The 27253-nt window shown below is 51.3% G+C and overlaps 1 protein-coding gene across 9 annotated transcripts; it reads left to right on the top strand.

Moving 5' to 3' along the window:
* Nucleotides 1-10190: 10190 nt before the first annotated feature.
* On the top strand, nucleotides 10191-27248 carry RPS6KL1 (ribosomal protein S6 kinase like 1). Of its 9 annotated transcripts, XR_011569009.1 has the most exons (12): nucleotides 10191-10324; nucleotides 11710-11994; nucleotides 13294-13418; nucleotides 14323-14415; nucleotides 20005-20052; nucleotides 20440-20572; nucleotides 21488-22096; nucleotides 22522-22611; nucleotides 22780-22862; nucleotides 23010-23101; nucleotides 24067-24348; nucleotides 26813-27248. XR_011569009.1 is itself a non-coding variant. In XM_070797878.1 (11 exons), exons 2-11 carry the CDS (start codon nucleotides 11730-11732, stop codon nucleotides 26816-26818), a joined length of 1548 nt encoding a protein of 515 aa, XP_070653979.1. In that variant the 5' UTR covers nucleotides 10191-10324; nucleotides 11710-11729; the 3' UTR covers nucleotides 26819-27248. The 9 variants fall into 9 exon arrangements, 6 of the variants coding, with proteins under 6 accessions (XP_070653979.1, XP_070653976.1, XP_070653978.1 ...); XR_011569007.1 differs by lacking the exon at nucleotides 23010-23101; XR_011569008.1 differs by lacking the exons at nucleotides 23010-23101; nucleotides 26813-27248 and adding an exon at nucleotides 24604-24656.
* The last annotated feature ends 5 nt before the right edge of the window (nucleotides 27249-27253 follow it).

The raw sequence follows: 27253 nt of genomic DNA, 5'->3' as shown, positions 1-27253 counted from the left end.
AATCCTAACAGTCTGCAAAATATGGATAGCATTTAGTATTGTCTTGGTGTGTACTTTAAAAATATAAATATAAATGGCATCAAATTGTAGGTAGCTTTTAGGAACTGACTGTTTTTACTCAACAAGACATTTTTGAGATCTTGCATGTTTGTACATACAGATTTAGTCCTAGTTCATTCTTTTAAAATGCCGAATAATAACAAATCAGTATATAAATATACCTCATTTTATTAATTCTAGTCTACACTGATATTCCACAATACATGAAATTTGGAATTTTTCCCAATTTTTTTAATATTGCAGGCAATGCTGCAATGAATATCCACATATATCCTTATGAATCTGGGCTGGTGTTTTTTTTTCCTTAAATATCTGGAAGTAGAATTGATAGGTTATAGATAATTTAGGTTAATTGTATTTCCACTTAAATAGTTCTGATAAATCACCCTCCAAAATGCATTAATTTATATATCCCTCTCCACCAAGAATATTTAAAGGTATTTTCTACCTGAAGATTTTGCTGATATTCTTTAATTCTTATAAAATTGTGAGGTTGTTCTCTTTTTTTTAATTTAGAATTTTAAACATGAATTTATTTTTGTATACATTGTGAGGAAGGGATCGATTTTTTTTCCTTAAGTCAATTGTCCTGACACCTCTCATGAAGAGTTGTCCTTACCCCACTGGTTCAAAATGCCTTCTTTATCCTAAGTCAAATTCTCCTCAGATGCATGAAGTGCTTTTATCAATTTTTTTTTTCTGGACTCTAGTCTTTTCTTACAGAATTGGTTGACCAAAAACATTTTTTTCCATAAGCAGCCTCTTGTAGTACATACTTGTCTTTAATTTCATTCAAAACAATTTTGTTGGATTGTATTGTGACAGCTGTTATATGAGCATGTGTTTTTAAAAAAAAAACATCAAAATTGGTGAATTTTTGTGTAGCCATTTTAATAGTGAAGATGGAAAAAGAAGGAACATTTCAGCATATGCTTTATTATCACAAGAAAGGTAAAAATGCAATTAAAATGCAAAGGAAAAAAAGAAAAGTTTGTGCAGCATATGAAGAAGCTACTGTGACTGATAAGAGTCAAAAATGGTTTGCAAAGTTTTGTGCTGATTATGTCTCACTGAATGATGCTCAGCTGTCAGGTAGACCAGTTGAAGTTGATAGCAATCAAACCTAGACATTCATTGAGAATGATCAATGTTATACCATGCAAGCTAACTAACACACTCAAAATATCCAAATCAAGCCTTGTAAACCATCTGCACCAGCTTGGTTTGTTAATTGCATGGAAGTTTGGGTTCCACACAAGTTAAGCGGAAAAAACCTTCTTGACCATATTTCCACAAGCAATTCTCCACTTAAACATAACAAAAACTTCCATTTTTAAAACAAACTGTGACTGGAGATGAAAAGTGGATACTGTAAAATAATTTAGAATAGAAGAGTCAAGTGAAATGAACCACCACCAACCACATCAAAGGCTGGTCTTCATCCAAAGGTGATGTTATGTTTATGGTGGAATTGGAAGGGAGTCCTCTATTATGAGTTCCTTCCGGAAAACCAAATAATTCATTCCAACAAGTATTTCTCCCAATTAGACCAACTGAAAGCAGCACTTGAACAAAAAGCATCCAGAATTAGTTAACAGAAAACACGTAATCTTCCATCAGGGGAACACAGGACCCTGTTTCTTTGATGACCAGGCAAAAACTGTCACAGCTTGTCTGGGGAGTTCTGATTCATCGACCGTATTCACCAGACATTGCACCTTCAGATTTCCATTATTTTTCAGTCTTTACAAAATTCTCTTAAGTGGAAAAAATTTCAATTCTCTGGAAAACTAAAAGTCACCTGGAATAGTTCTTTGCTCAAAAAGAATCGGTTTTGAGAAGATGAAATTGTGACATTGCCTGGAAAATGGCAGGAAGTAGTGGAACAAAACGGTGAATATATTGTTCAATAACATTCTCGATGGAAATGAAAAATGTGTCTTTTTGTTTTTAAGCTTAAAAACCAAAGGAACTTTTTAGCCAACACAGTTTTTATGTGCACTGATGCCAACTGCTTTTTTCAAATTTATTTATTTGTTTTTGGCCACACGGGTCTTTGTTGCTGAACCCTTCCTCTATTTGCAATGAGCAGGGGTGGAGGGCTACTCTTTGTTGCAGCACAGGCTTTTCACTGCGGTAGCTTCTCTTGTGGAGCACAGGCTCCGTCTAGGACTTGGGGTCTTCAGTGGTTGTGGCACACGGTCTCAGTAGCCACCTGTTTTTAAAACTGCAGCTTTATAGTAAGTCTTTAGATCTGGTAAAGTGGATCCAAACTCCCATCATTTGTCTTTTTTTTTTTAGGGGGCTAATGTAACATTTATATCTACTGCATAAAATCATCATGAGATATTAGGTATCTATGTCTGTGTGTTTACTACTGTTTTTTCTGCATTAGAATAAGAACTCCAGGAAGCCTTTTTTTGTTTTGTTTTGTTTTATTACCACTGTATCCTCAGTACTTAGAACAAGGTTAGGCCCGAAGTAGGCCCTCCCTAAGTTTTTGTTAAGGAAATGAAGAAACATATGGATTTTAGAAGCATCCTATCAAGTTCTACAGAGAGTCTTTTTAGTATCTTGTTTGAGATTGCATTGAATTACTTTGAGGAGAATTGACATTTTAATGATGATAGTTATCCCATTATTGAACACAACAGCTGTCCAGCATTAGTCACTCAGTCATGTCTGATTTTTTGCGACCCCATGGACTGTAGCCCACCAGGCTCCTCCGCCCATGGGATTTTCCAGGCAAGAATACTGGAATGGGTTTCCATTTCCTTCTTCAGGGAATCTTCCCAACACAACACATCTCTTCCCTTTTTGGTGACTTTCAATTTTATTATTTTCTCCAGGAAAGTGCAAGTGTATCCTCAAGTGTTATCATTCAGTCGACTCTGACTCTTTGCGACCTCATGGACTATAGTGGGTCAAGATGCTCTGTCTTTGGGATTCTCCAGGCAAGAATAGTGGAGTGGGTTGCCATTTCTTCCTTCAGGGGAACTTCCAGACTCAGGGGTTGAACCTGGGTCTCCCGCATTGCAGAAGGTCTTATATAATTCTAATTAGCTTATTCCTAAGTATTTTCTAGTTTTTGTTACTCTGATGAATGAAATTTTAAAGTTACTATTACATTTTCAAATTACTATTTTTTAAACCTCTTTAAAATTTTTTCTTTCTTTCTTTCTTTATTTTTGGATGCACTGGGTCTTCATTGCTATGCATGGGCTTTCTTTAGTTGTAGCAAGAGGGGGCTACTCTTCATGGCAATGAGGGTGTTGCTCATTGCAGTGGCTTCTCTTATTGCAGAGCAGGGACTCTAGGCATGAGGGTTCAGTAGTTGTGGTGCAGGAGCTTAGTTGCTCCTTGGCATGTGGGCTCTTCCCAGACCAGGGACTGAACCTGCATGCATTGGCAGTCAGATTCTTAAAACACTAGACCACCAGGGAAGTCCCATCAAATTGGTCTCTTGATTTTAAATATTGATCTGGTGAACACATCAGTTGTTGCTCTGGGTTTTCAAGGTGGGTAATCACATTATCACAAATAATGGCAGTATGGCTTCTTCCTTTCCAGTCTTAAACCTCTTCTTTGTCTTTACTTCCTTATTGTGTTGGTTGTAATTTCCAGTATACTATTGACGAGTAGAGGTATTCGTTCATTTCTGACTGCATTGGGGGTATCATTCCAAAAAGGTCAAGGTTTGCTGCAATAACAAACAGCTCCAAAATCTAGTGGCTCAACACAATCAAAATTTATTTCTCACTTGCACCTCATAGTCAACACAAGTCGTGGGTAAGGGAAGCATTCCTTACTGTTCTTTCTCAAAGCCTCAAGCTGATGGAGGCTCTTTTCCTCCATGGATGTGCGCTTCCACAGTTGCTATGACAGAAGGAATTGCACACTGGCTTTGGAAGCCTCTGCCCTGAAGTAACCCATATTCTGTCCACTAGCATTTCAAGGCAAGGCCCATGGCCAAGTCTAACTTCCAGAGAAGTAGGAAGGTGTGATCCTGCCATGTGTCAGAAAGACAGCTGAGCCACGGGAATGTGCCTCATGCTCCATCGTCATATATGGTATTTGCTCTAAGTTTCTGGTAGATAGCCTTTTATCAAGTTTAGAAGCAAGTTCATGAGTTTGTTTAGAATTTGTTAAGCAAAGAATGTATCCTTATCGTGAATGAGTGTTAAATTTTATCAACTGGTTTTATGCCATCTGTTTTATGTATAAATATTGTTTTTCTGTCTTAATTTGTTAAGGCATTTATACATGATGATTCTCTGCCTAAAACATTCTCCTCCACAGTCCTCTTCAAACACTTTCCTTGTTAATTCTTTCTCATTCTTTAGACCTCATTCATTCATCCAATCAATACTGATTGAGCAATGCTATGTGCCAGATGTTATTCTAGGCACTTAGGACAGCAGTGAACAAAGCAGATGACAGCCTTGCCCGTGTGGATCTACCTTACACTGGGGGCGGAAAGAAATAAACATACGAAACAAATAAGTAAATTAGATGCATACCAATAGTATTTTTTACTTTTACTTACTTTCACTTTTCATTTTCATGCATTGGAGAAGGAAATGGCAACCCACTCCAGTGTTCCTGCCTGGAGAATCCCAGGGATGGGGGGAGCCTGGTGGGCTGCCGTCTATGGGGTCGCACAGAGTCACACACGACTGAAGCGACTTAGCAGCAGCAGCATTTGTTTATTTATGGTTTTAGAAAAGGCAGAGGAACCAGAGATCAAATTGCCAACATCTGCTGGATCATCAAAAAAGCAAGAGAGTTCCAGAAAAACATCTACTTCTGCTTTACTGACTATGCCAAAGCCTTTGACTGTGTGGATCACAACAAACTGTGGAAAATTCTGAAAGAGATGGGAATACCAGACCACCTGACCTGCCTCTTGAGAAACCTGTATGCAGGTCAGGAAACAACAGTTAGAACTGAACATGGAACAACAGACTGGTTCCAAATAGGAAAAGGAGTACGTCAAGGCTGTATATTGTCACCCTGCTTATTTAACTTCTATGCAGAGTACATCATGAGAAATGCTGGGCTGGAAGAAGCACAAGCCGGAATCAAGACTGCTGGGAGAAATATCAATAACCTCAGATGTGCAGATGACACCACCCTTATGGCAGAAAGTGAAGAGGAACTAAAAAGCCTCTTGATGAAAGTGAAAGAGGAGAGTGAAAAAGTTGGCCTAAAGCTCAACATTCAGAAAACTAAGATCATGGCATCTGGTCCCATCACTTCATGGGAAATAGATGGGGAAACAGTGGAAACAGTGTCAGACTTTATTTTTTGGGGCTCCAAAATCACTGCAGATAGTGATTGCAGCCATGAAATTAAAAGATGCTTACTCCTTGGAAGAAAAGTTACAACCAATCTAGATAGCCTATTGAAAAGCAGAGACATTACTTTGCCAACAAAGGTTCGTCTAGTCAAGGCTATGGTTTTTCCTGTGGTCATATATGGATTTGAGAGTTGGACTGTGAAGAAAGCTGAGCACCGAAGAATTGATGCTTTTGAACTGTGGTGTTGGAGAAGACTCTTGAGAGTCCCTTGGACTGCAAGGAGATCCAACCAGTCCATTCTGAAGGAGATCACCCCTGGGATTTCTTTGGAAGGAATGATGCTAAAGCTGAAACTCCAGTACTTTGGCCACCTCATGCGAAGAGTTGACTCATTGGAAAAGACTGTGATGCTGGGAGGGATTGGGGGCAGGAGGAGAAGGGGACGACAGAGGATGAGATGGCTGGATGGCATCACTGACTCGATGGACGTGAGTCTGAGTGAACTCCGGGAGTTGGTGATGGACAGGGAGGCTTGGCATGCTGCGATTCATGGGGTCGCAAAGAGTCGGACACGACTGAGCGACTGAACTGAACTGAACTGATGGCTGTGCTGGGTCTTCGTTGCTGCGCACGGGCTTTCTCCAGTTGTGGCAAGCTGGGGCTACTCCTGGTTGTGGTACAAGGGCTTCTCATTGCGGTGGCTTCTCTTGTTGCAGAGCACAGGCTCTAGGGCACATGGGCTTCAGTAGTTGCAGCATATGGGCTTAGTAGTTGTGGCTCTTGGGCTCTAGAGCTCAGGTTCAGTAATTATGGTGCAAGGGCTTAGTTCCTCTGTGGCATGTGGGATCTTCCTGGACCAAGGATTGAACCCATGTCCCCCTGCATTGGCAGGCAGATTCTTAACAAGTAGAGCACCAGGGAAGTCCCTGTCCATAGTTTTGGACACAGCAGAAGAGAAGCAGAGCAGGGCAAGGGAGAAATGGAGGTATAGGGAGGGTGCAGTCAGAGTAAGTCTCTCGAAGAGGTGACATCAGGGAAATGACTCAAAACAGGGGCAAAGTTTACTAGGTAGGTATCCAAAGGCAGACTGTTTCAGGCAGAGGGCAGCTGTGAGCTAAAGGCCCTAGGGTGGGAGTTGCCATGTGGGTTCTAGAATCAGTGAGGAAGCTTGGGAGCTGAAACTGAGTGAATGGCCCTGGCAAGCAATGAAGCTGGAGAAATAGTAGAGGAGGCTGACCGTGAGGGCCTTGGAGGAGGTCATAGCAAAAACTTAACAGTTTTTCTTGGGCTGATGAGTTTTGAGCTCTGGAAGAGTTTGGAGCAGAAGAGGTACAGAGTCTACTGTGCTTCAAAAGGATCCCCCGATGCCGTGTTGAAAACTGCCTGTAGGCTGGTAAGGGCAGAAACAAAAAGCTAGGCAGAATCCCCTATGGTAAATCAGGTATGAGATGATGTCACAGCAGTGGAGATGCTGAGCAGTGGTCAGATTCTGGGTATATTTTGAAGGAAACTACCATAATGGTATTCTAATGGATTAGAGTAGAGTGTGAGAAAATAAGCCAACATGGCCTCAAAACTTTGGCCTGAGTGATGGGAAGGATGGGGCTGGAAGAGCGTAAGAGGCTTTAGGTGGATAAGGTTTCAGGTGAGGGAAGATCAAGAATTCAGTTGTTTTTCTTTTTCATTATGATGATTTTTTTTATTGACTATAATTCACATATCATAAACTTCACCTCTTTAAAATGTGGCTTCGATGCTTCTCAGTATATTCATGAGTTGTGTATCCACCACACTATCTAATTCCAGAAAATCCATTGACTCCCTCCAAAGACCTATACCCACTATCCACTCCCCATTCCCCACTCCTTGACATCTACTTTCTGTCTTTATGAATTTCCCTATTTCTGAAAATTATATGTAGATAGAATCGTAGAACATGTGGCCTTTTGTGTCTGGCTTCTTTCACTCAGCATTCTGTTTTCAAGGTTCCGGACTTGTTGAATTTGAGGTGTTTTATTAGACTTCTAAATATTTAAGTCTAGTAGAGAGGTGAGGAGAAAGCGATGGCACTCCACTCCAGTACTCTTGCCTGGAAAATCCCATGGACGGAGGAGCCTGGAAGGCTGCAGTCCATGGGGTCACTAAGCGTTGGACACAACTGAGCGACTTCACTTTCACTTTTCAGTTTCATGCTTTGGAGAAGGAAATGGCAACCCACTCCAGTGTTCTTGCCTGGAGAATCCCAGGGATGGCAGAGCCTGGTGGGCTGCCATCTATGGGGTCGCACAGAGTTGGACATGACTGAAGCGACTTAGTAGCAGCAGAAGTAGTAGAGAGGTGAGGGCTAAGGAATACAAAAGATATATGATACCTATAAATAGATGCACAGAATCATTAACATATAGAATAACACTATTTCAAATCATGAGATGAACTGCAATCCATCATCAAGAAAGCAAGCACAGAGAGAACAAAGATGTCAAGCATCTGGGACACCTGAGCCCTGGGACCCTCAAACATCTGGAAGAGACAAAGCCATCACAGGAGACTGAGAAGGGGCTGCAACAGCGAGTGGGGGTCCTGAAAGCCTAGGGAGAAACTGCATGGAGAGAAGGCTGTGATCCCTGGGTCTCAGAGGCTCCTAAGAGGTCAAGTAAGACGAGGACCAAGAAATGACCATTGGGTTTAGTAACCAGGAGGTCATGGTAACATGACAAAGAGCTATTTCAGACTAATGCCGGGGAAGAAAGCCTCATAGAAAGAGTTCAAGAAAGACCGGGAGAAAAGAAGCTGAGGACAGCAAGTAGTTTCTCTTCTCCAGTGGCAAGTTTCTCTTCTCCAATTTCTCTTCACCCCTGGGGTGATAGAGAGGGGAGAAGTGAGGCCAAGACTGGTTTTTGTGTGGTTTTCAAGATGCAAGAATCAGCATGATGTTTGTTTCAGATGGGAAAGAAGGATGCAGTAGAAGCCAAAAATTAATGGTGGAGGAAAGAGAGGGGAGAATTGCTGGAGGAAGTTCCTTGAGTAGGTGATGGCACAAGATTGACCCCGAGGGGAAGGCTGGCCTTTGATGCGGCACAGACAGGTCATCTACAGAAAGAGATGGGGAGACGGTATGTGGATGCAGACTTGGCCAGCAGGCAGAGTAGGGGTCTGTGTTCCCATGTTTTTGAGGGATGGAAGAAGCATGCTTTTTGACTGAGAGTAAGGATTGGGGGAAGGCGCTGGGAATCAGAAGGGAATGGAATGATATCTAGCAGGGAGCAAGTGTACTAAGGAAGTATAGTATAAGTCCAGGCAGCTCTAGGGTGCAGGTGAAGTCTGTGTGTCCAGTTCAGAAATCACCCCCTCCCAAAGGACTTCTGACCCCCAAACTAGGTCACTCCCCTTGCTGTGAGTCTCACGGCTGCTATGGTGCTTCTCTCTTACAACTCTGATCACACCTGGAATGAAATATCAATGGTATTCTTTAGTTCTTTAATCCCTGTTACTTAGACTGTAACCCCCAGGAAGACATTAGCAGAGACTGTCTACTCAGTCGCTGTATCTTGCCATCTAGCTCCTCCCACACAGTATTCTCTAAATACATAATACTTAAATAGTTGAATCAGTTCAGTTCAGTCGCTTAGTCATGTCCAACTCCTTGCAACCCCATGGACTGCAGCACGCCAGGCCTCCCTGTCCATCACCAATTCCCAGAGTTTACTCAAACTCATGTCCATTGAGTCTGTGATGCCACCCAACTGTGATGCCATCCTCTGTCGTCCCCTTCTCCTCCCACCTTCAATCTTTCCCAGCATCAGGGTCTTTTCCATTGAGTCAGATCTTCGAATCAGGTGGCCAAAGTATTGGAGTTTCAGCTTCAGCATCAGTCCTTTCAATGCATATTCAGGACTGATTTCCCTTAGGATGGACTGGTTGGATCTCCTTGCAGTCCAAGGGACTCTCAAGAGTTTTCTCCAACAACATAGTTCAAAAGCATCAATTCTTGGGCGCTCAGCTTTCTTTATAGTCCAACTCTCACATCCATACACGACTACTGGAAAAACCATAGCCCTGACTAGACGGACCTTTGTTGGCAAAGTAATGTCTCTGCTTTTTAATATGCTGTCTAGGTTGGTCATACGGAGAAGGCAGTGGCACCCCACTCCAGTACTCTTGCCTGGAAAATCCCATAGACGGAGGAGCCTGGTAGGCTGCAGTCCATGGGGTCTTGAAGAGTTGGACACGACTGAGCGGCTTCACTTTCACTTTTCACTTTCATGCATTGGAGAAGGAAAAGGCAACCCACTCCAGTGTTCTTGCCTGGAGAATCCCAGGGACGGCGGAACCTGGTGGGCTGCCGTCTATGGGGTCGCACAGAATCCGACACGACTGAAGCGACTTAGCAGCAGCAGCAGCAGGTTGGTCATAACTTTTCTTCCAAGGAGTAAGCGTCTTTTAATTTCATGGCTGCAGTCACCATCTTCAATCATATTCAAGTAGTTGAATAAATGCATGAAATAACGAATGAGAAAAGTCCCCAAAGTGGCGCGTGTGTTTTATTCGGCCTAAACTTCCGAAGCAACTCCTTCCGCATACCTGAGAGAGTCTGGACCTCCACTCTCCGCAGCTCCTACCCACCCGCCCGTCCCCAGCTCCATCTCCACCCTCATCCCTATCCCCATCCCCATAGCATTCCCTGCCCATCCCCATCCCCTCCGCATGCCCTCTCGCATAGCTCCGCTTTCCCGGCGCTGCTGCTTTAAGAGCCAGCACAAGCCGAGCCGGGCGCTGATTGGTGGTTTATTCTAACGCTAGCGGATGAGCTCATCTGCAACCAATGACCAGGCTGCATCGGCCAGACCCCTGCACCTGGGAGGAGGGCGGAAAGCAGCCGCCCGCGGTGCTATGTCCGGGGGGCGAAGGGTAGGTGGCCGCAGGGCTGAGTCCGGCCGCGCGGACCGAGCTCCTGGCTCGGGCAGGTACGGTGTTAGCCTGGCTCCTCCTCCATCCCCGCTTCCCCAGGAGAGGATGCCCTCACCTCTCATTCCCCCAGTCCCCTTCCTTGGCGACCCTCACGGGGCGGTGCACCTTGCGTGCAGGGGACTCGCGGGCTGGATGCACGTCTTTCTGGGTCCAGACGCAGCTTTGTAGCTCTGCCTGGGAGGACCTGGCTCGGCGGGTGGACCCTGAAGCTAGGCCCTGACTCAGAGCAGCACACACTGCCGACCTGGGTGCCTCTGATCACAGGCCTCTGAGCTGCATGCCCTGGTGACTGGGCCGAATGGGAAGGGCGCGGCTTCCCTTCCTCCCCTCCTCCACCTCCTGGCCGCATCCTGGCCGGGGCTCAGCTGCCCGCTGCCTTGGAAATGTGGGTTTTCCTCCCCGCCCCATTCCCCATCCTTTTCTCTCTTCCCTGTCTCCATAGAAGTAGAAATGACCTGGGGTTTGGGCCCTGCCCTTTCGCAATGAGGCCTGAGAGAGCAAAGGTGCAGAGGCTGCAGTGAAGGATAGAGGCAGCTTTCTGGCCTCTCTCTGAGGTCTTTCCTTTCCTTCTGCCACTGCTCTAACCCTGGTGGCCACTTGTATCACTTGCTGCTCAGGGTGGAGCTGCTGTCCGGTCCTTGGAGGCCACGTGGCCTCCTGGACTTCTCAGAGCAGAGCCAGGGGGACAGAGCCATCCCCTCCCCAGGGCTGGTTGGGCTCTGACCTCATTCATCTAATTCCATCCAGAGTGGTACTGAATCTGCCAGTCATTTCATTTGCCTTCAGTCTTTAAGGCCAAGCCCTGTGCCCAGCTCTCCGCCTGGCTCCTTGGGGGTCCTCACTGATCTTGGGACCAAGGGAAATGAAATAAAGCCGGGGCAATCCCTCCTGTTCGGGGAGGTACCATGGAGCTGAACCCTGAAGGATAAGTGAGATTCCCATGGGAGGAGGAGGGAGGGGTAGACAGGGCACAGTATAAGGAATGGCCTGTGGGGCCCCGGCTTTTGCTTCAGCCTCAAAGTATGGTGACCTGCATATGTTTAATGTGCACAGAGGCCCTTTGAAGGCAGCTCTGAATCACGAATATCTTCAGCTCTCTCCGATACTCAGCACCTAGTAGGTGCTCCAGAAATACTTGTTGAACTGAATTTGAATGGAAAGAATGGTAAAAACAACTCAGAGCCCAAAGCATGTTTTTATTCTGTTATGACCACCACTTAGGAAAGATCTGGCTTAGTGAGGGATATTACCCCCATTAGCTCTGATCCCTCCAGCTCTTGGAGGTGAGTGTCAGTCTCCACAATACTGAGTGGAAGAAACCAGGGTACAGATGGGACGTTGTCCCCAACTGGGTTCTTCCTAATGCCTCTGCTCATTCCAGGTCCCTGACTGAGGGCAGCCATGAGCCTGGTGGCCTGTGAGTGCCCTCCTGGCCCTGGCCCGGAGCCCGAACCCTGCTCTCGAGCACGGTCCCAGGCTCGAGTGTACCTGGAGCAGATTCGCAACCGGGTGGCTCCGGGAGCACCTGACATGACTAAGCATGACTACCTGGTGGACGCAGCCTCTCAGATCCGGCTGGCCCTGGAGCGTGACGTCAGTGAGGACTACGAGGCCGCCTTCAACCACTACCAGAACGGCGTGGACGTTCTCCTCCGAGGCATGCACGGTGAGGCTGGGGCTGGGCAGGGGCCGAGGAAGGGCTCATCCCATCATCTGTCCATTTGTGCTGGGTGAGCAGGGCTCTGCGCTGACCCTGCAGGACCTATGAGAAGAACAGTAGTATTGATAATAATAGCCTTCACTTATAAAGCAGTTCCTTTACACTAGGCGCTGGTCTAAGGGCTTTACCTGTATCAATTCATTTCTGATTCACAGTAATACAAACCACTGTGTATGTTCTGGCATGTACTTCCAAATATACAAGAATGATTTTTATTCCCATTTTCCAGATGAGGAAATTGAGGCACAGGGCAGTTACATAGATTGCTTAAGACTCCACAGCTATCAAGTGACAAAGCTGAGATTTGAACAGTTTGGGCTCCAGAGGCTGTGAGCTTGGCCCACTAAGCCCTCCTGCCCCTAGAGCTGGGCTAGGGTCCTGCCCTCTGGGTACTTGCATTCTAATGGCAGAAGATTGATGAGTTGATGATGGACAATTAAAGTCCCAGGTGGCAAGGACAATGGGGAGGAAGTAAAGGGAGGGAAGAAGGAGACTGAGGCCAGGCAAGCCTGGCAAAGGGCATTTTCTAAAAGTCAAAACCCTAATCTGAGCACTGAAGAATGCTGTCCAGCTGAAGAGCCTGGAGAGGGAGAGAGAAGGGACAGGCAGAGAACACAGGCAAAGGCCTGAAGGTAAGAGGGGAGGCCTGTTCAGGGCAAAGGCAGGCATTTCCAAGTTGTAGGAGAGGCTGGCCCTGAGGCCAGTTGGAGACACCCGAGGGCCTTGATGGCCAGCCTGGAGGGTAAGAGTCAGGCCCCAGTTCACGCTTCCAGTCCCTGCACTGATGATGCCTCTCAACAGCTGGCTTCATGCCTGTCCCATGAACACCTTTACCCTCCAGGCCCAATGCTGTTCTGGCCTCTTTCATACTGGGCATCAAAGATAGCAGAAAGTGTGCTCTCTGGGGGACTTCTCTTTCTTCCTGAAAAAACAGACAGGAAATCTCCATTCCATCCCTTCCCAGGCTGTGACGGTGGCCAGGAGGTGGTGGGCGCCAACTGTAAGGTGCTGTAGTCCGAGGAGCCTCCCCGGCTCCCAGGCTCTCCTGCCACCATCCTTCGTCCTCCTCCCCTGCTGGTCTCCCACCCAGAAGAGGACCCAAGAACAGATGCGGGGCCAGAATCCACTGACCAGCCTCAGAAATAGGCCTTGCCCTCCTGTGGGGGGCAGAGCATGGGCAATGGGAGCCCAAACCCCCGCTCCTCCCATGGCTGGCGGGGTCCTCTTGACTCCTTCTCCCCACAGTTGACCCCAACAAGGAGAGGTGTGAGGCTGTCAAGCTGAAGATAACCAAGTACCTGCGGCGGGCGGAGGAGATCTTTAATTGCCACCTGCAGAGGACGCTGGGCAGCGGAGCCAGCCCTGATGAGGTGAGGAGCCCCCAGAGGCCTGAGGGCTCCGGGGGAAGAGAGCTAAGGCCCCCACCCGCCAGGCCAGGGAGCTGTCGCCTTGCCATCCCTGGCGGGGCAGACGGTGGAGAGCACAGGCAGGCTGGCACGTGTCCTGGGGCTGCCGCCCTGCCCTCCTCCTCCTGGCTTCCTCCCTCTCTCTCCCACACTCTCCATAGCTCATTCACATTCTAACACTTGGTGAATCATCTCCAGTCCAGTCTCGCACCCTCATAGAGGAGACACACACACAGAGGCAGCTCCTCACCCTCCCACACAGCCCATACTCATGCTCACCTGTGTACACACTCAGGCTCCCAGAGTGCTTTTTGGCTGGGCTGCAGTGAGTGTTTGGAGCAGACATGAATACCCACGTGCATATACACACACGTGAATACGTGCATATACAAATATGCACAAAGCCTCTCCCCACATCCTGACCCAGCGGGCCCCTCAGAGAGGGTTGGGAATGCACGCCCACTCCTCAACCCCTAGGTGTGCGCATACACACTCCTTCTAGGTCTGGTGCACCTTGTAAGATGCTTCCCCCAGTGCAGGTACCTGGGCCTGCCTTGGTCTTTGAAGCCTGTTGCCCGGGTTATTTCCCCACCCCTGGGCGCATCTGCCTCCTGTGGATGCCGCTTTTGAGAGGGGGTTTCGGAAGATTCCTTGGGCCTGGGAGGAAGCCCGGGTTGGGGCTGAGCTGAGAGGGTGGCCTGGCCACCCTGGACTGAGGCTGGGTCTGTCTCTGTGAGGTGGGGGTCTGCCTGTACCCCTGTCCTGCCCTCTGTGGCCACTGGTCTCCTGGCAAGCCAAGCCCTGCCCTCCGCTGGGTGAGGAGGCCATGACCCTGAGGCCGCCGTGGGGCTCTCTCCTGCTACCGCAGGGTTTCAGCAGCCTGAGGCTCCGGCCCATCCGCACGCTGAGCTCTGCCCTGGAGCAGCTGAGGGGCTGCAAGGTGGTCGGAGTCATCGAGAAGGTGAGTGAGCGACGCCCAAGGTGTGGGAGGACACAGCATGTGTGACCAGGAGTGGCCAGTGCTAGAAAGGCGTCAGGGGGTTCAAGCGGAGAAGGGCAGCCGGGTCCAGGGGTGCCCCACCCCTCCTGCAGCCCAGCACACACCAGCCCCGGAAAGGAAAAAGTGAGGAAGCCACAGAGGCAGACAGCGCCTCCCCACAGACCCTCCGGAAAGGAAAAAGTGAGGAAGCCACAGAGGCAGACAGCGCCTCCCCACAGACCCTCCGGCTCAGACACAGAGCCGCTCCCTCGGCAGTTCAGGACAGCAGCCACAGGGGCACCCCGCCAGCCTGCGCTCCCTTGCGTGCCCCCACTTCCCGCTTCCTCCAGGGGCTGCAGCCAAGAATCTCCCCTGCCAAGCCCAGCCCAGAAGTTCCTGGGGCAGGAATGTGCTCATCGCTAGAAACCTGCCTTGTCCAGGGCCTTGGCAGCTCTGCCCTGTCTCCTGGCTTCTCCCGCGGTGCCCCCATCCAGGATCGGCTCCCTTAATTCAGGGCAGACAGGAGTCGACAGTGCAAACTGGACCTGGACACTCAGCAGAAGGACAGACAGGTTGAGTCAAATGAGGTTTGAGCCAATAATCAATTGCTCTCCACCTGGACCCAGAGATAGCTGGAGTATTTGCTTAAGTGTTTTTATTTTTTTTTTTTCAAACTGAACCGTTCATCAGAATCACCTGGGGGAGCTTCCTAACCACACAGATGCCTGGGCCCCATCCCAAACCCACCGAGTGAGAATTTCTAGGGTTGAACCCAGGCATCTGTCATTTAAGACACTCATGGGGGATTCGGGCGGGTGTGGGAGCCAGCAGAGAAAAGAGGACTGGTGTGTGCTCCTTCACACGCCGCCGAGGATGAAGTGCTGTCTGGACGGGCACTACATGGCCCCAGGCAAGCTCTTTGCCCTCTCTGGGCACCAGTTTCCTCCTCTGGAAGTGGGGAAGGGATCCTCCCACCCACCCGCACCCTCCCACCCAGGGGGATGTGGGAACTAAAGTGAAATAATTTTTGGGAAAGGCCTGGCACACGCTAAAGCATTTGATACAAGTTCGATGGCTGAAGGCTGATGACAAGAGTGGGTCAGCAGGAAGCAGGCTTACCATCCCTGGCCTTGCTCCAGCGGCTGCTCCCCAGTCCCTGGAGCAGGCTCCCGGTTTGTCAGCCAAGGCCCAGCCAGCTTCCATCTGCCCAGCCCTTCTCGCCCACTGCGTTCGTCCACGTGGCTCAGCCGCCCCCACGGGCAGGCCAAGGAGGCGACAGCCACCACTGTTTGCCCATGTGGGATCCCACTGAATTGATGGTGTTATGGAGAGAGGGGTTCTGGGTCAAATAAGCTTTAGAAACAGTGAGTTAAAGTTACATTACTTCATTGCTTTAATTCTAGGAAGTTTCAGGCTTTAAGGATGCAAATGTACACAGTGAATCTCCAAGAGGGAGGTCTATGACAGAATTCCCCGAATTTGAATTTGTTTAACCCCAGACACACATGTGCAAAGCATTTTTGGAATCCTGTGTTCCGAGGCCTGTACATATGGGAAAAACAGATTCAGGCCAAGCCCAACCATTCTGTCTTACAAGTGCCCTCTTTTTTCCTTTATTACCCTTTCTTGGACACTCAACGTAGCCACTCCACATCCCTCCTAAAATCCTGTGGCCTTTTCCTGTGTCATTCGCAAGCCAGGAAAATCAGTCGCCCAAATTAGAAGAGATGTTAGGGCCGCTGGGCCCAGGTCCCTGCAGCCACGCCTGGATGGATGTCACTGTCTTTCATCCATAGCTGTGCCCAGACAGCCCAGGGCGGGTTGTTGGCAGAGCAGTGCCAGTCTGCAGCAACCCCCAGCCTTAGGGCAGCAAAAGGCCCCACTCAGGAAGCCTTGAGAGCCCCCAGAGAAGTCCCACTGTGAGAGTTCATGGGGCTGAAGAGGGTTTCCTCGGGGCCAGAAGAGATACCTGCAGGGGTAGGGGGTGGCAGAGAACAGTGAGGTGGTGGGTCAGGGACTAGGTGGGCAGCTGGCCAGGATGCCCAGGGTCTGCTCTCAGGGAGCCTTGGAGGCTTAGAAGACAACACTGGCTATTTGCTGAGCTTTGTCCAGGAGCTAGGCCCTGAGGCAGGGATGGAGAAGAAAGAGAAGGACAGACAAATCCCTTCTGTGTTTTTGGCTCAAACATGAGGGTGTTTTTAAAATTGTTACTGTTTATCGGCATTTAAAAATTGGCAGGTTTCATAGAGAAAGTCCAAGTTTCCTACTTTTCCTGAGAAATGAGAGGATCTGGAAATGCAGGCTCACATTCCTGCTGGTCAACCCTGGGCAGATGAAGGGCTGCCCGCTTTAATGAGGTGCTCAGCCTACCCTTTCCTGTCCTGCCCACTGGCACACATGAACAGCCCCTGGGGACCTTCATGCTTGAGAATCTATTTGAAACTTCTGGATTTGTTTGCTCCAGGAGGGAGTCCTCCCGGCCTTGACACTGTGGACATTTTAAATAAAGGGTTAATGTGTTTTACCAAAGTTTTAATTGTCCATACATCCCGAGAGCTCAGTGCGTTTTATTTTTTTTTAAAGAGACTTCCTTTTTTAAAAAGATGGGAGCTGGCACTCAGAACTGCCTTACACTTTCTGGATAGCAATCTCACCTGGCATCTGTAAGGCCCATTGTAGTTGGCACAGCTGCTGCATTAAACCCACTCAGTCTCCCTGCGGGGGAAGAAGGAAATATAGCAGTCACCAGCCACAGTCCGACTGTTTGCGACTCCACGGACTGTAGCCCGCCAGGCTCCTCTGTCCATGGGATTCTCCAGGCAAGAGTACTGGAGTGCGTTGCCATGCCCTCCTCCAGGGGATCTTCCCAACCCAGGGATTGAACCCAAGTCTCTTACGCCTCCTGTATTGGCAGGCTGGTTCTTTACCACTAGTGCCACCTGGGAAGCCCATAATACTATTAAAAAAATTTTTTTTGGATAACACCACGTGACATGCAGAACTTCCCCGAGTGGGGATTGAATTCACACCTTCCACAGTACAAGCGCAGAGCTGTAACCACTGGACCACCAGGGAAGTCCAGTTTTAATAAAAATTAAATATTCTCTCAGTGGCACCCACTATATTTCAAAGGCTTGATAGCTACATGTGGTTCATGGCTTCTATACTGGACAAATAGACAATATTTCTGTCACAGCAGAAAGTCCTCCTGGGAAGTGCTGCATTTTAGTCATTGTTTTACAGAGAATGTAACTGAGGCTCATAGAGGTCAAGTGACAAGCCAGTGCTCTGTCGCCCACAGCACAGAACAAAAGAGGAAGGGATTTTTTTTGTTTTGTTTGCTTGGTTTAATGGTGGGGGGAGATGCCCCCTTTGCTACCCTTTTGAAATATGGTGTAAAAGAAAAGAGTTTGAAACAGTAAGTGGGAATTTCCTGGTTGTCCAGCGGTTAGGACTGTGCAGAGGGGCACAGGTTTGATGCCTGGTTGGAGAACGAAGATCCCGCAAGCCATTCAGTGGGGCCAGAAACAACACTGACAACAAAGATTGTCCACCATACTACCTCGTTCCAAGATAATCAGCATTGATGGTTTGGCCTAATTATTTCTTGATTCTTGTGTGTGTGTGTGTATGTATTTTTTCTTTTCTTTTTTAACACACTGTTTCAGTGTACTGATTAAGTTTTGTTTCTGGCCTCCCTGACCCTCCCTGCTGGTTTTTATTTTTTCTGAATCTGTAAACGAGAAGCCTTGCCCAGGACAAGGTGGTGGGGAATCCCACTTGGCAAGAGGCAGTGGGGAATTATCCGGGGTGTCAGCACTTGTGGGAAACCGTGTTATCCTTAATGACCCCAAAGTTCTCTCTTTCAAACTCACTGGGCAGAGGAGCGGGGACCAGGCTGGACTCCATCTCTGGCTGTTGGAGGAGAGACCTCTAGTGGTCATAAGGGGTACCTCACTCCTGATGCCCCAGCCCTCAGAATCCACCACCTTCATCTCACTGATGACAGGGAAACTGAGGCCCAGAGGGGAAGGCATGTGCCAGGTCACCTAGCTGTGCCCCTGTTTTCAGTTATGTCTTCAAGGCTCCCGGGTCAGCCCATCTGAATTCGCATCCCGGCTCTGTGGGACCGCAGGCAACGTTACCTCTCTGAACCTCGATTTCTTCATCAATGAAATGAGTCACTAGTAATACTTGGGGCTGCCCAGGTGGCACAGTGGTAAAGAATTCGCCTGCCAATGCAGGAGATGTAAAAGATGTGAGTTTGGTCCCTGGGTCGGGAAGATCTCCTGGAGGAGGAAATGGCAACCCACTCCAGTCTTCTTGCCTGGAGAATCACATGGACAGAGGAGCCTGGCGGGTCTGAGAGAGTCAGACACGACTGAGCACAGCACAGCAGCATAGAAATACTCACCTGGTAGGGCTTTAAGAATAAAATGAAGTAAACTAGTTAAGGCCCTTAGCACAGAGTAGTACTATACAGTATACAGTATAATACTCTACTATACTATAGTAATACTATACAGAGTAGTACTATACAGTAATACTATACACCGGTTTCCCTGTGCCGATATTAATAGTCATCAGCAAAGACTATAGAGAGCATGTTATACAGCAGGCTCGAGCTGCCACCATACTTGAGTTGTCTGACTCAACAGCATCCTCTTAATGGCCTTCTGAAGCAGGTACTCCTATGACCCAGGGTGCAGGTCTTGTCCTCACGTGCCCCCCTGTCTGGGCTGAATCTTCCACCTTTCTGCCCTGACAGGTCCTCTCCTATGGCTGGGGTTCACCCTGCCCATAATGGAGATGAGTCTAGGGCCCAGCTCCAAACAAGGCTCTGACCCAGCAATTGGCAGACCACCGCCTCCAAACAAAACCAACAGGAGAAGGAATAGGTTGCTTGCCAGAGTCCAGAGAAAAAGACCATTTAAAAAAAGAAAAAGACCATCGCAGCACAGGGAGTGGGGGGCAGGGGGTGCGACCTGAAGGAGCAAGCCCATGTGGTTTGGGGCACCATTGGGGCCACATTCTCAGAGCCTGGGCTTCTTCACCTGTAAAATAAGAGTTGAGAGAAGGTGACTGGCCCTGAGGTCCCTTCCAGCCACGACACCCTCAGATCCTATGGAATGGACCATTCACCTCATGTGTGGAAAGCTCTGACTACTTCCCTGTGAGGTGCAGGGCTCTGGGAATACAGAGCTGGACAGCATGGTCCCTGCGCTCTTGGAGCTCACAGCCCAGTGGAACAGCAGGAAATCACACACAGTGTGCTGGGGGTGAGCCCAGAGAGCACTGCAGACAGATTAGGAGTCCTGGCCTGGTCTGAGGTTGGGAAGCCTCCCTGGAGGAGGTGGTACCTGATAAAACCTGCAGGTCTAACGAGAGTGGATGAATCGGATAGGTTCAATGTCATGTTGGTGGAGGAGGGGATATACTCTGTACCACCAAAGCCTGACGTCCCTGCCTAGCCTGGGTGGAGGAGCGTGGGGCCTGGGGGGGCGGGGGGTGGGGGCGTGGAGCCCCGGGAACTAACTTGTGCCTTGACTAGTGCCTCCTGGACCTCTGCAGGTACAGCTCGTCCAGGACCTAGCGACTGGAGGGACCTTCGTGGTGAAGGCAGGTGCCACCCCACCCCCTGCCATTCCTCCTTCCCCTTGGGACCTTCTTGGAGTTCTTGGAAACCCCTGCCCTCTGGGGAACCTCTACCCAGAACCCGTATGGGAAGCCCACATTCCCTCCAGATCCCACAGCTGCTAGTTCTGCACCCTGGGCATGTGCCCGACTTCCCAGAAACACACACACATATACTGCCTTACCCTTGGTCCAGACAGGGAGGGGATGGCCTGCCTTCCATGGTGGAAAGAGGGTTGAGGGTCAGGACAGAAACTGGGGGGAGGCAGCTGCTCCTCAGAGGGGCTCCCACACTTCATCTGGTTGCCCCTGAAGAGCAGAGTGGCCTCTGGCCAGTCCCCAGCTGATCTGCCCGGCCTGCCCCCTCCTCAGGGCCTGTCCAGGTGCCACGTGACGAGCCGAGAGCGGCTGACCATCATCCCGCACGGCGTCCCCTACATGACCCAGCTGCTGCGGTACTTTGTGACCGAGGACTCCATCTTCCTACACCTGGAGCACGTGAAAGGTGAGTGGGCCCTGGGCACCCCGTCAGCTCCTCAGGCCTCGGGAGGTTGTCCTGTCTCATCCCCTTAAAATTCGGAGCTCGTTCCCCAGCCACAGGCCCAGCCTTCCTCGAGGGGGAAGGCAGGACTAGCCTGCTGTGGGCTTCTCAGTGATGCCAGGGGGCAGGGGACGTCCAGGGAGGACGTTCACGTCTTGGGTGAATGAGGGCATGTATGCAGGTGTCCCCTTTGTCACCATCTCCCCCAGTCTTGGCTCTTTTCACTTTTCTAGTCCGTGCCCACCCCTCCGAGTGGCCACATGCGATGATGGTGCCAAAGCTATAAGGACAGGAACTGGGCCACAGCAGATATTTATTGATCAGCTAGGATTTTTTGTTTGTTTGTTTTCAATGAGGTACATCTCTCTGGATCATGACATATAGTCATCACAGATCCATGCCTAGCCTTCTTTTATTTTACTTAAATTCATGACACTATTCTCCCTTTGCGCTGTGCTTAGTCGCTCAGTCGTGTCCGACTCTTTGTGACCCCCTGGACTGCAGCCCTCCAGGCTCCTCTGTCCATGAGATTCTCCAGGCAAGAATACTGGAGTGGGTTGCCATGCCCTTTTCCAGGATTCTCCCTTTGACAAATATATATCAGACACTGGAGAACCCGCCACCTAGACCAAGGACATTAGAGAATAATTTATATCTCCTTAGGGGTTAAGCACATATTTTGTGAGGCTGGGGCCCCGTCATGGGTGGGTGGAGAGGAGAGAGGGCATCCTGGGCTTCGGGAGGGGAGGGAGCCGAGTGAGGACCTGAAGGCAGAGGGTCTGTGCCTATGACAGAGGGGGAGCAGGCGTGGGACAAAGACACGGACACACTCATTTCCTCTCCTGTCCCCATGCTTGCGGCTCCCTCTGCTTGGCCCAGGAGGTACGCTCTGGTCCCACCTGCTCTCCCAGCCGTGCCCCCAGCAGTCTGGGACCGGGTCCGGCTCCAGCCTGGAGAGGATGAAGGCTCCGCTAAACTCCCACCTCAGCCTCGGGACCAGCTCGGTGCCCCTGGGATACACCCGCCTGCAGGACGGAATCCCTCTGGAGCCTCCATGGACTTCTCAGAGCCTCACCCCAGCCAGAGGGGTGGCGTCCGTTAAAGCCCAGAGAGAGGCTGGGGGTGAAGCCTCAGCCAGGACGAGCACTGCCCGCTTCTGGGACCTTCCAAAGGCCCCAGGTGGCTGCCTGCACTCCCACGCTGGGCGAGGGCCTAGCCAGAGCTCAGAGCCCGCGCCCCCGTGGGGGCTCCCTTGGGTTCGGGCCGGGGCTGGCCGGGTGCTGGGGGGCTGCAGCCGAGGCACAGGCCCAAGCCGCCCCTCGGCCTCTGGAGGGGCCAGCCCAGTGTCCGGCGGGGGCGCCTGGAGTCTGAAGGAGGAGCAGGTGAGGCAGTGGGCGGCCGAGACGCTGCTGGCCCTGGAGGCGCTGCACCAGCAAGGGGTGCTGTGCCGGGACCTCAATCCCCGGAATCTGCTCCTGGACCAGGCCGGTAGGAGCCCCAGGCGGGGGGGGTGGTGCTGGGGGCAGATGAGTGGGCCCTAACCCCACCCCCCGCTCAGGAGGGAGGCCCCCACAGCCTCAAGATTTCCCCAGAGCCCAGAGGAGGCGGACGGTATCTGACTGTTCCCCTGGGCCACCTGTGTCCCCTGCCTTTTCTGGAAGGCCTCGGCCAAGCTGGCCGGCTGTGGTTAAGCTTGGAAAGCAGACCCTTTCCCCACCCTGAGCTCTGGGGCAGCCGCTCCTTTGACGACCAGGTTGTCCCGGGGGCCTCAAGGGGCCGAGCCCCTAGGGAACCTCTGCCCAGCACGGCCCACTGGCTCCTGGGGTCCCCTGCCCTACGTCAAAGGTTCCAAGATGACTAACTGCAGTTCTCGTCCCCTCTGGCTCCTCCCTGAACACACACGGCATGACAAGGCCACATCCGACTCACGTATTTTGGCCAGTGGTCAGAGGTGGAGCCCCAGTGTTGCAGGGAGGCTTCGCACAACCTCTACAGTGCCCCAGGCAAGAAGGGAGGGGCGGGGCAGCCCCTGAGTGTCTGTGTGTGGGGTGGGCCGGGGGACTGAGGATGAGAGAGGCAACAGGCCCATTCTGGGGGTGGGGGTGGTGGAAAAGGGGTTGAGGGGAGACTTGCCCTCTCAGCGAGACTGAGGACTGTTCTGGCTCCCGCAGAGGTCGGTGGGATTTCGGAGCTGACCGACGCCTGTGACTGGTGGAGCTTTGGGTCTCTCCTGTATGAACTGCTGACCGGGACGGTGAGCTCTGTGTGGGCAGGGTGTGGAGCCTGGCGGGTGTCACTGAGCATAGGATGGGCTGGGGTTAGTCCAACAGTCAGTGTTGGGGGCTGAGCCTACCTGATTGCTCAAGACCTGGCCATTGGGCCCAATGTCTTGTCGGCACAGGCCCCCTCTGCCCCAGCTCGGAGACCGTGAGAGGAGGAGGAAGCAATTCCCACCCAGACCTTGGCCACACTTTGCACCCCGACCCTCGTCAGGCAAGTGGCGATAGCTAGGGAGACTGTCAACTTAGATGAGGGAGAGTTGAGCTGAGGTGCTCAAGGAAGTTTCCTGGAAGAGGGCGCTTGGGCCTGGCTCTGGAGGGAGGCTGAGTGTGACACAGCCCTTTTCCTCAGATCATCCCCCACAGGCCTCCTCTCCCCACTGCTCACACCATGTCCCCCCATCCACACCCTTCAGAGCTGTGGCCCCCAGACTTTGGCTGGAAGACCAGAGAGAGGGTTTCCATCATCCCAGGCCAGCAGCTTCCCTGTCCCGCCTGGGTCGACCCAGAGCTTTGAAGTTCCCCTCGCAAGCACCTTGCTCAGGGTGGTGGGCTCAGCTCTCTGTCCTCCCCCATGAGCTCAGTGCTCCACCTGGGGCTGGTTAAGTCAGGCAGCAGGGAGAAGCCAAGCTCCATTTGAGCAGGAAGTGTCCTGAGTGGATGTGGTGTAACCGGAAGTTCAGAGCTGACTGGTCTCTCCTGGCTCCCTCCTGCTTTGGTCCCAAGGCCAGGGCCTCTGAGAGCCCTGGCTGCAAACAGCCGCCCAGAGTGGTTCTCTCCTATTAGCCAGGGCCCTCCCACCTCTCCAGCTCAGGGCTCCTGGCCTTCCTCCAGGTGGCTTCTTGCCTGTCTTCTTGACCTCCAGACACACTCCTCTGCTCCTCCACAGCTGCACCCTTCTGGAACACAGATAGGTCCTGCCTTCTCCCACCACAGCCCTGCCTTGACCCTGGCAGGAGCATGCCATGGCAAAGGAGCCACCCGTGGAGATTTGCTTTCTGTAAGGAGACAGGTTTCAGTGCTATTCCTGATAGAGTGCTTGCCCCGATGGCAACCCAAGACCGGTGCTTCTAGCAAGCTTGGAGCCACAGGGGCCTGGGTTCAAACCCCGAACTCAGCACAAATCCGTCGACCTGCTTCTTGCCCTTAAAATGGGGGTGCCAATTGCTTACTTTGAAGGTTGTTGCGGAAACTAGGGATCACAGGTGCAGGCACCTTCCTCAGCCCGGCAGGCAGCAGATCCAAAGCAGAAGGCAATGGAGTCATGGCCGTGCCCGTGAGGTGTGACACAGGGGGAAGACATAAAATCTCGGGCGCCATTGGAGTGTACAGACTCCTGGGGGCCGCCTCCCCGTGTCTTCCCAGGCGCTGTCCCAGAGCCACCCCTCAGGAATCCAGCCCCACACCCAGCTGCAGCTGCCCGAGTGGCTCAGTGGCCCGGCGGCCTCCCTGCTGACTGAGGTGAGGTGCAGGTGGCCTCCCGGTGGTGCCTTCTTGGCCTGAGGGTGGACAGAAGGGAGGGCAGAGCCGTGTGTGTGAACAAGCCACCCCATGTGCTAGGTGTCCGGCACGGGTGCAGGAGGGTCACAGGGCCAACAAATTTCTCTACCTCGGTGGCCAAACACCAATGTCCGCCCCCTGCCCCCCCACCAGGGTAACACGGGGTTCCGGGGGCCTGGCCAGCCTGTCCAGGGCTGACTGGGCTTTTCTCCGCAGCTCCTGCAGTTCGACCCTGCCCGGCGCCTGGGCGCTGGAGGCGGCGGCGTCCACGAGCTCAAGGCCCACCCCTTTTTCAGTTCCATCCAGTGGAGCAAACTGGGGGGATAGGAGGGCGTGGTATCGGCAAAGGGAGTGGCTGGACTGGTCTGGATCTCCTCATGTCTCTTTGCCTGCCACCTCCCAGCAGTGGCCCCTGGGCAAAGAATGCAAGGCAGCTTGCCTTTCCTGGTCAGGACCCCACCCTTGGGCCTCAGAAGTCTCATCACCACTGACCAGGAAGGGCCTTGTGGACTCCCCCAGCCACCTCTTGGAGAAATGCTTTCTAGTTGGTGCTGAGGGGCAGAGATCTCAGCCTGTTAGGCAGCTTGAACGTCTCCGCCTGTCCATCCTCCGCCCATCAGTCAAGTCACCTTCTGTGTCTACACCCTGTACCTTGAACTGGGACCTGCCCTGTTAAAAGGTGCCTTCCTTGGCATTAGCTCTGAGCTACTGACCACCACCTGCTGAGCCGAGAAATCTTGACTCGTGATCTGACATGTGCCCCACTCAGGATGGCTCTGGAGACTCATCTCAGGTTACTAGTCCCCTGGCTTCCTGGCTCCAAACCAGGGCTGTCCTAGCTGGTCATCTTAGCCACACAACCAGTGTGCCCCTTCTACCAAAGGCTACTTCCCCAGGGGATGGGGGAGGCGGGGAAGCAGGGAAGAAGTCTGTAGCAGATATGTGGTGGAGCTGGAGGGACGGGACAACCCACCCCCTCCTGACCATGCCGCTTATCTTGTAATTACAGATCTTTGAGAGCAAAAGGAAAGGAGGGGAGGAAAATAAGGATAAGGAGGGAGGGGGAGAAAGAGGGGAAGGCACAGCTCTGCCACTTACAGAAGTTTTGAAAACAGAATAAAGGGCTCCCTTCCCCAGCTAGCCCACCCACGTGGAGACAAAGCAAACCCTGGCCCGTGGGTCTGAGCTGGGGGACCATGATTCCGTCGCCAGCCTGAAGCCGCTTGAAGGAAAGTTGTCTCCACTAGGATTCCCTTCTTGGACTTCTGTCCTGTTTACCATTTTGCATTTCAGTGTTGAGGGTCCACTCAATCCACTGCCCACTGTGACTTCATTTCCTTTTGAAATGAAACCACGCAACACCCAGAATGATTGCCCAAGCTTCTAGCCAGAAGCAAGAAGTTTCTGGTCTCTGAAGAGCTAGCATAAGTAGTTACCCCCAAAGATAATTCCCTCCCCAGATTTGGGGGCCCTCTTCTTCCTCTCAGGACTGTCACTGGGGTGTGGCATCCCAGACAGAAATTTCCATAGACCTCTGCCCTCAACCCTTTCTCGCCTGTCTCCATCACCACCAGGGGGCATCTCTGACACCACCCTCCAGTCCTGGCTGTGAAGGGCTGGGGACCTGTGCTGTGGGGAGTCCTTGGGATGAGTCTGAGGCAAAGGACGCAAGGAGGTGCTGGCTCTCCCTGGGGCTTGCCCACCTCCTCCACCATCACTCCAATAAAGCCTGCTCTTACCTCTGGTGTCCTTGCCTCATCAACGCAATGAGAGGGGCCCTGCTAGAACGGGAATAAAGGAGGGTTCCCCCAGAGGAGCTCCATGATAACCAAGAGTGTGTTTGGAACCTGCTAGGAGGGAGGAAGCAGGGCTGGTAGTGAACAGCATGCCAGCCTATACCCCACAGAGCAGCTGTGAACCCACAGAAAAGTCCCAGCATGTAGGGGACACTGGGCTCTGTGGGACACAAAACAGGCCAAGTCTTCAAAGAGGGTCATGGTGCTTGCGGGTGGGGGTCCATCCTCACAGAGATCCCTTAAACACATGGTGGCTCCTGAGAAGGCTGGAACTCAGGGAGGTAAATTAGAGGACCTGGCCAGAGCCTGGTGGAGTCCATTCCAAGTCTGTTCCTTCTACTACACTCCCTGTCAGGCCAGAACCTCCAATCACCCTACGAAGTGCCAGTTGCCTCTGGAACTTCTGGCCTCATTTGTGCAATAAGCACTGCACATCTGGCACTCTGCTAGGCCTTGGGTTTAGAACTGTGGTCCCAGCGGGGCTTACAGTCTGTCTCCATTTGATAAAAACGGGGCTAAATATTCCTCCTTTGTAGGTTTGCTAAAGACATGAAGGCTTGTAGCTCCATGCCCCAGACTTGATCATTCTAAAATTCTTTCACTGAACCCAAGTTTCTTCTCCCTACCAGCTCTAGTTCTGCCCTCTAGGAGCCACTCTGTTCCTGTGACAGACCTTCATATGAAGATGGTACCACTGTGAGCAAGGTCAGCAGGTGGGGACTGCGTGGGCAACAGCCAGGCTGCTTCAGCCTGGACACTACCAATGTATGTCCCACGTACGCCGCACAGATCAGCTCTCAGCCCCATCCGCTGGCCCTCACAGACCACTGCCCCGAGGAGTGATCTACCCTCATCTGTTCTGACCAACCTTGAGCGTCTGGGTACCCACGTGGCCATCAACTGCAAAATATGAAATTATGGGTCGCTCCACCTCTCCCCAGTCCACCCCAGAAATAACACGAGGCCCCACCAAAATGTAAATGCTGGCATTTGAAGGGGCCTCAAGCAGGGGGGAACAAGTTTTTCTTCATCAGTACAACCTCAAAAGAAGTATAGAAGCAGAAACACCG

This window comes from Bos indicus, chromosome 10 (assembly GCF_029378745.1).
Source record: "Bos indicus isolate NIAB-ARS_2022 breed Sahiwal x Tharparkar chromosome 10, NIAB-ARS_B.indTharparkar_mat_pri_1.0, whole genome shotgun sequence".
NCBI classification, from domain to species: domain Eukaryota; kingdom Metazoa; phylum Chordata; class Mammalia; order Artiodactyla; family Bovidae; genus Bos; species Bos indicus.
The sequence above is the reverse complement of the archived record's forward strand: the minus strand, read 5'-3'. Positions and strand labels throughout refer to the sequence as shown.

Coding starts and splice junctions, on each gene's coding strand:
- RPS6KL1 (XM_070797875.1), top strand. CDS start 11,730: ATGAGCCTGGTGGCCTGTGAGTGCCCTCCTGGCCCTGGCCCGGAGCCC. Junction 22,097..22,521: donor TCTGCTCCTGGACCAGGCCG/GTAGGAGCCCCA, acceptor CGGCATGACAAG/GCCACATCCGACTCACGTAT. Junction 22,612..22,779: donor CAACCTCTACAGTGCCCCAG/GCAAGAAGGGAG, acceptor TGGCTCCCGCAG/AGGTCGGTGGGATTTCGGAG.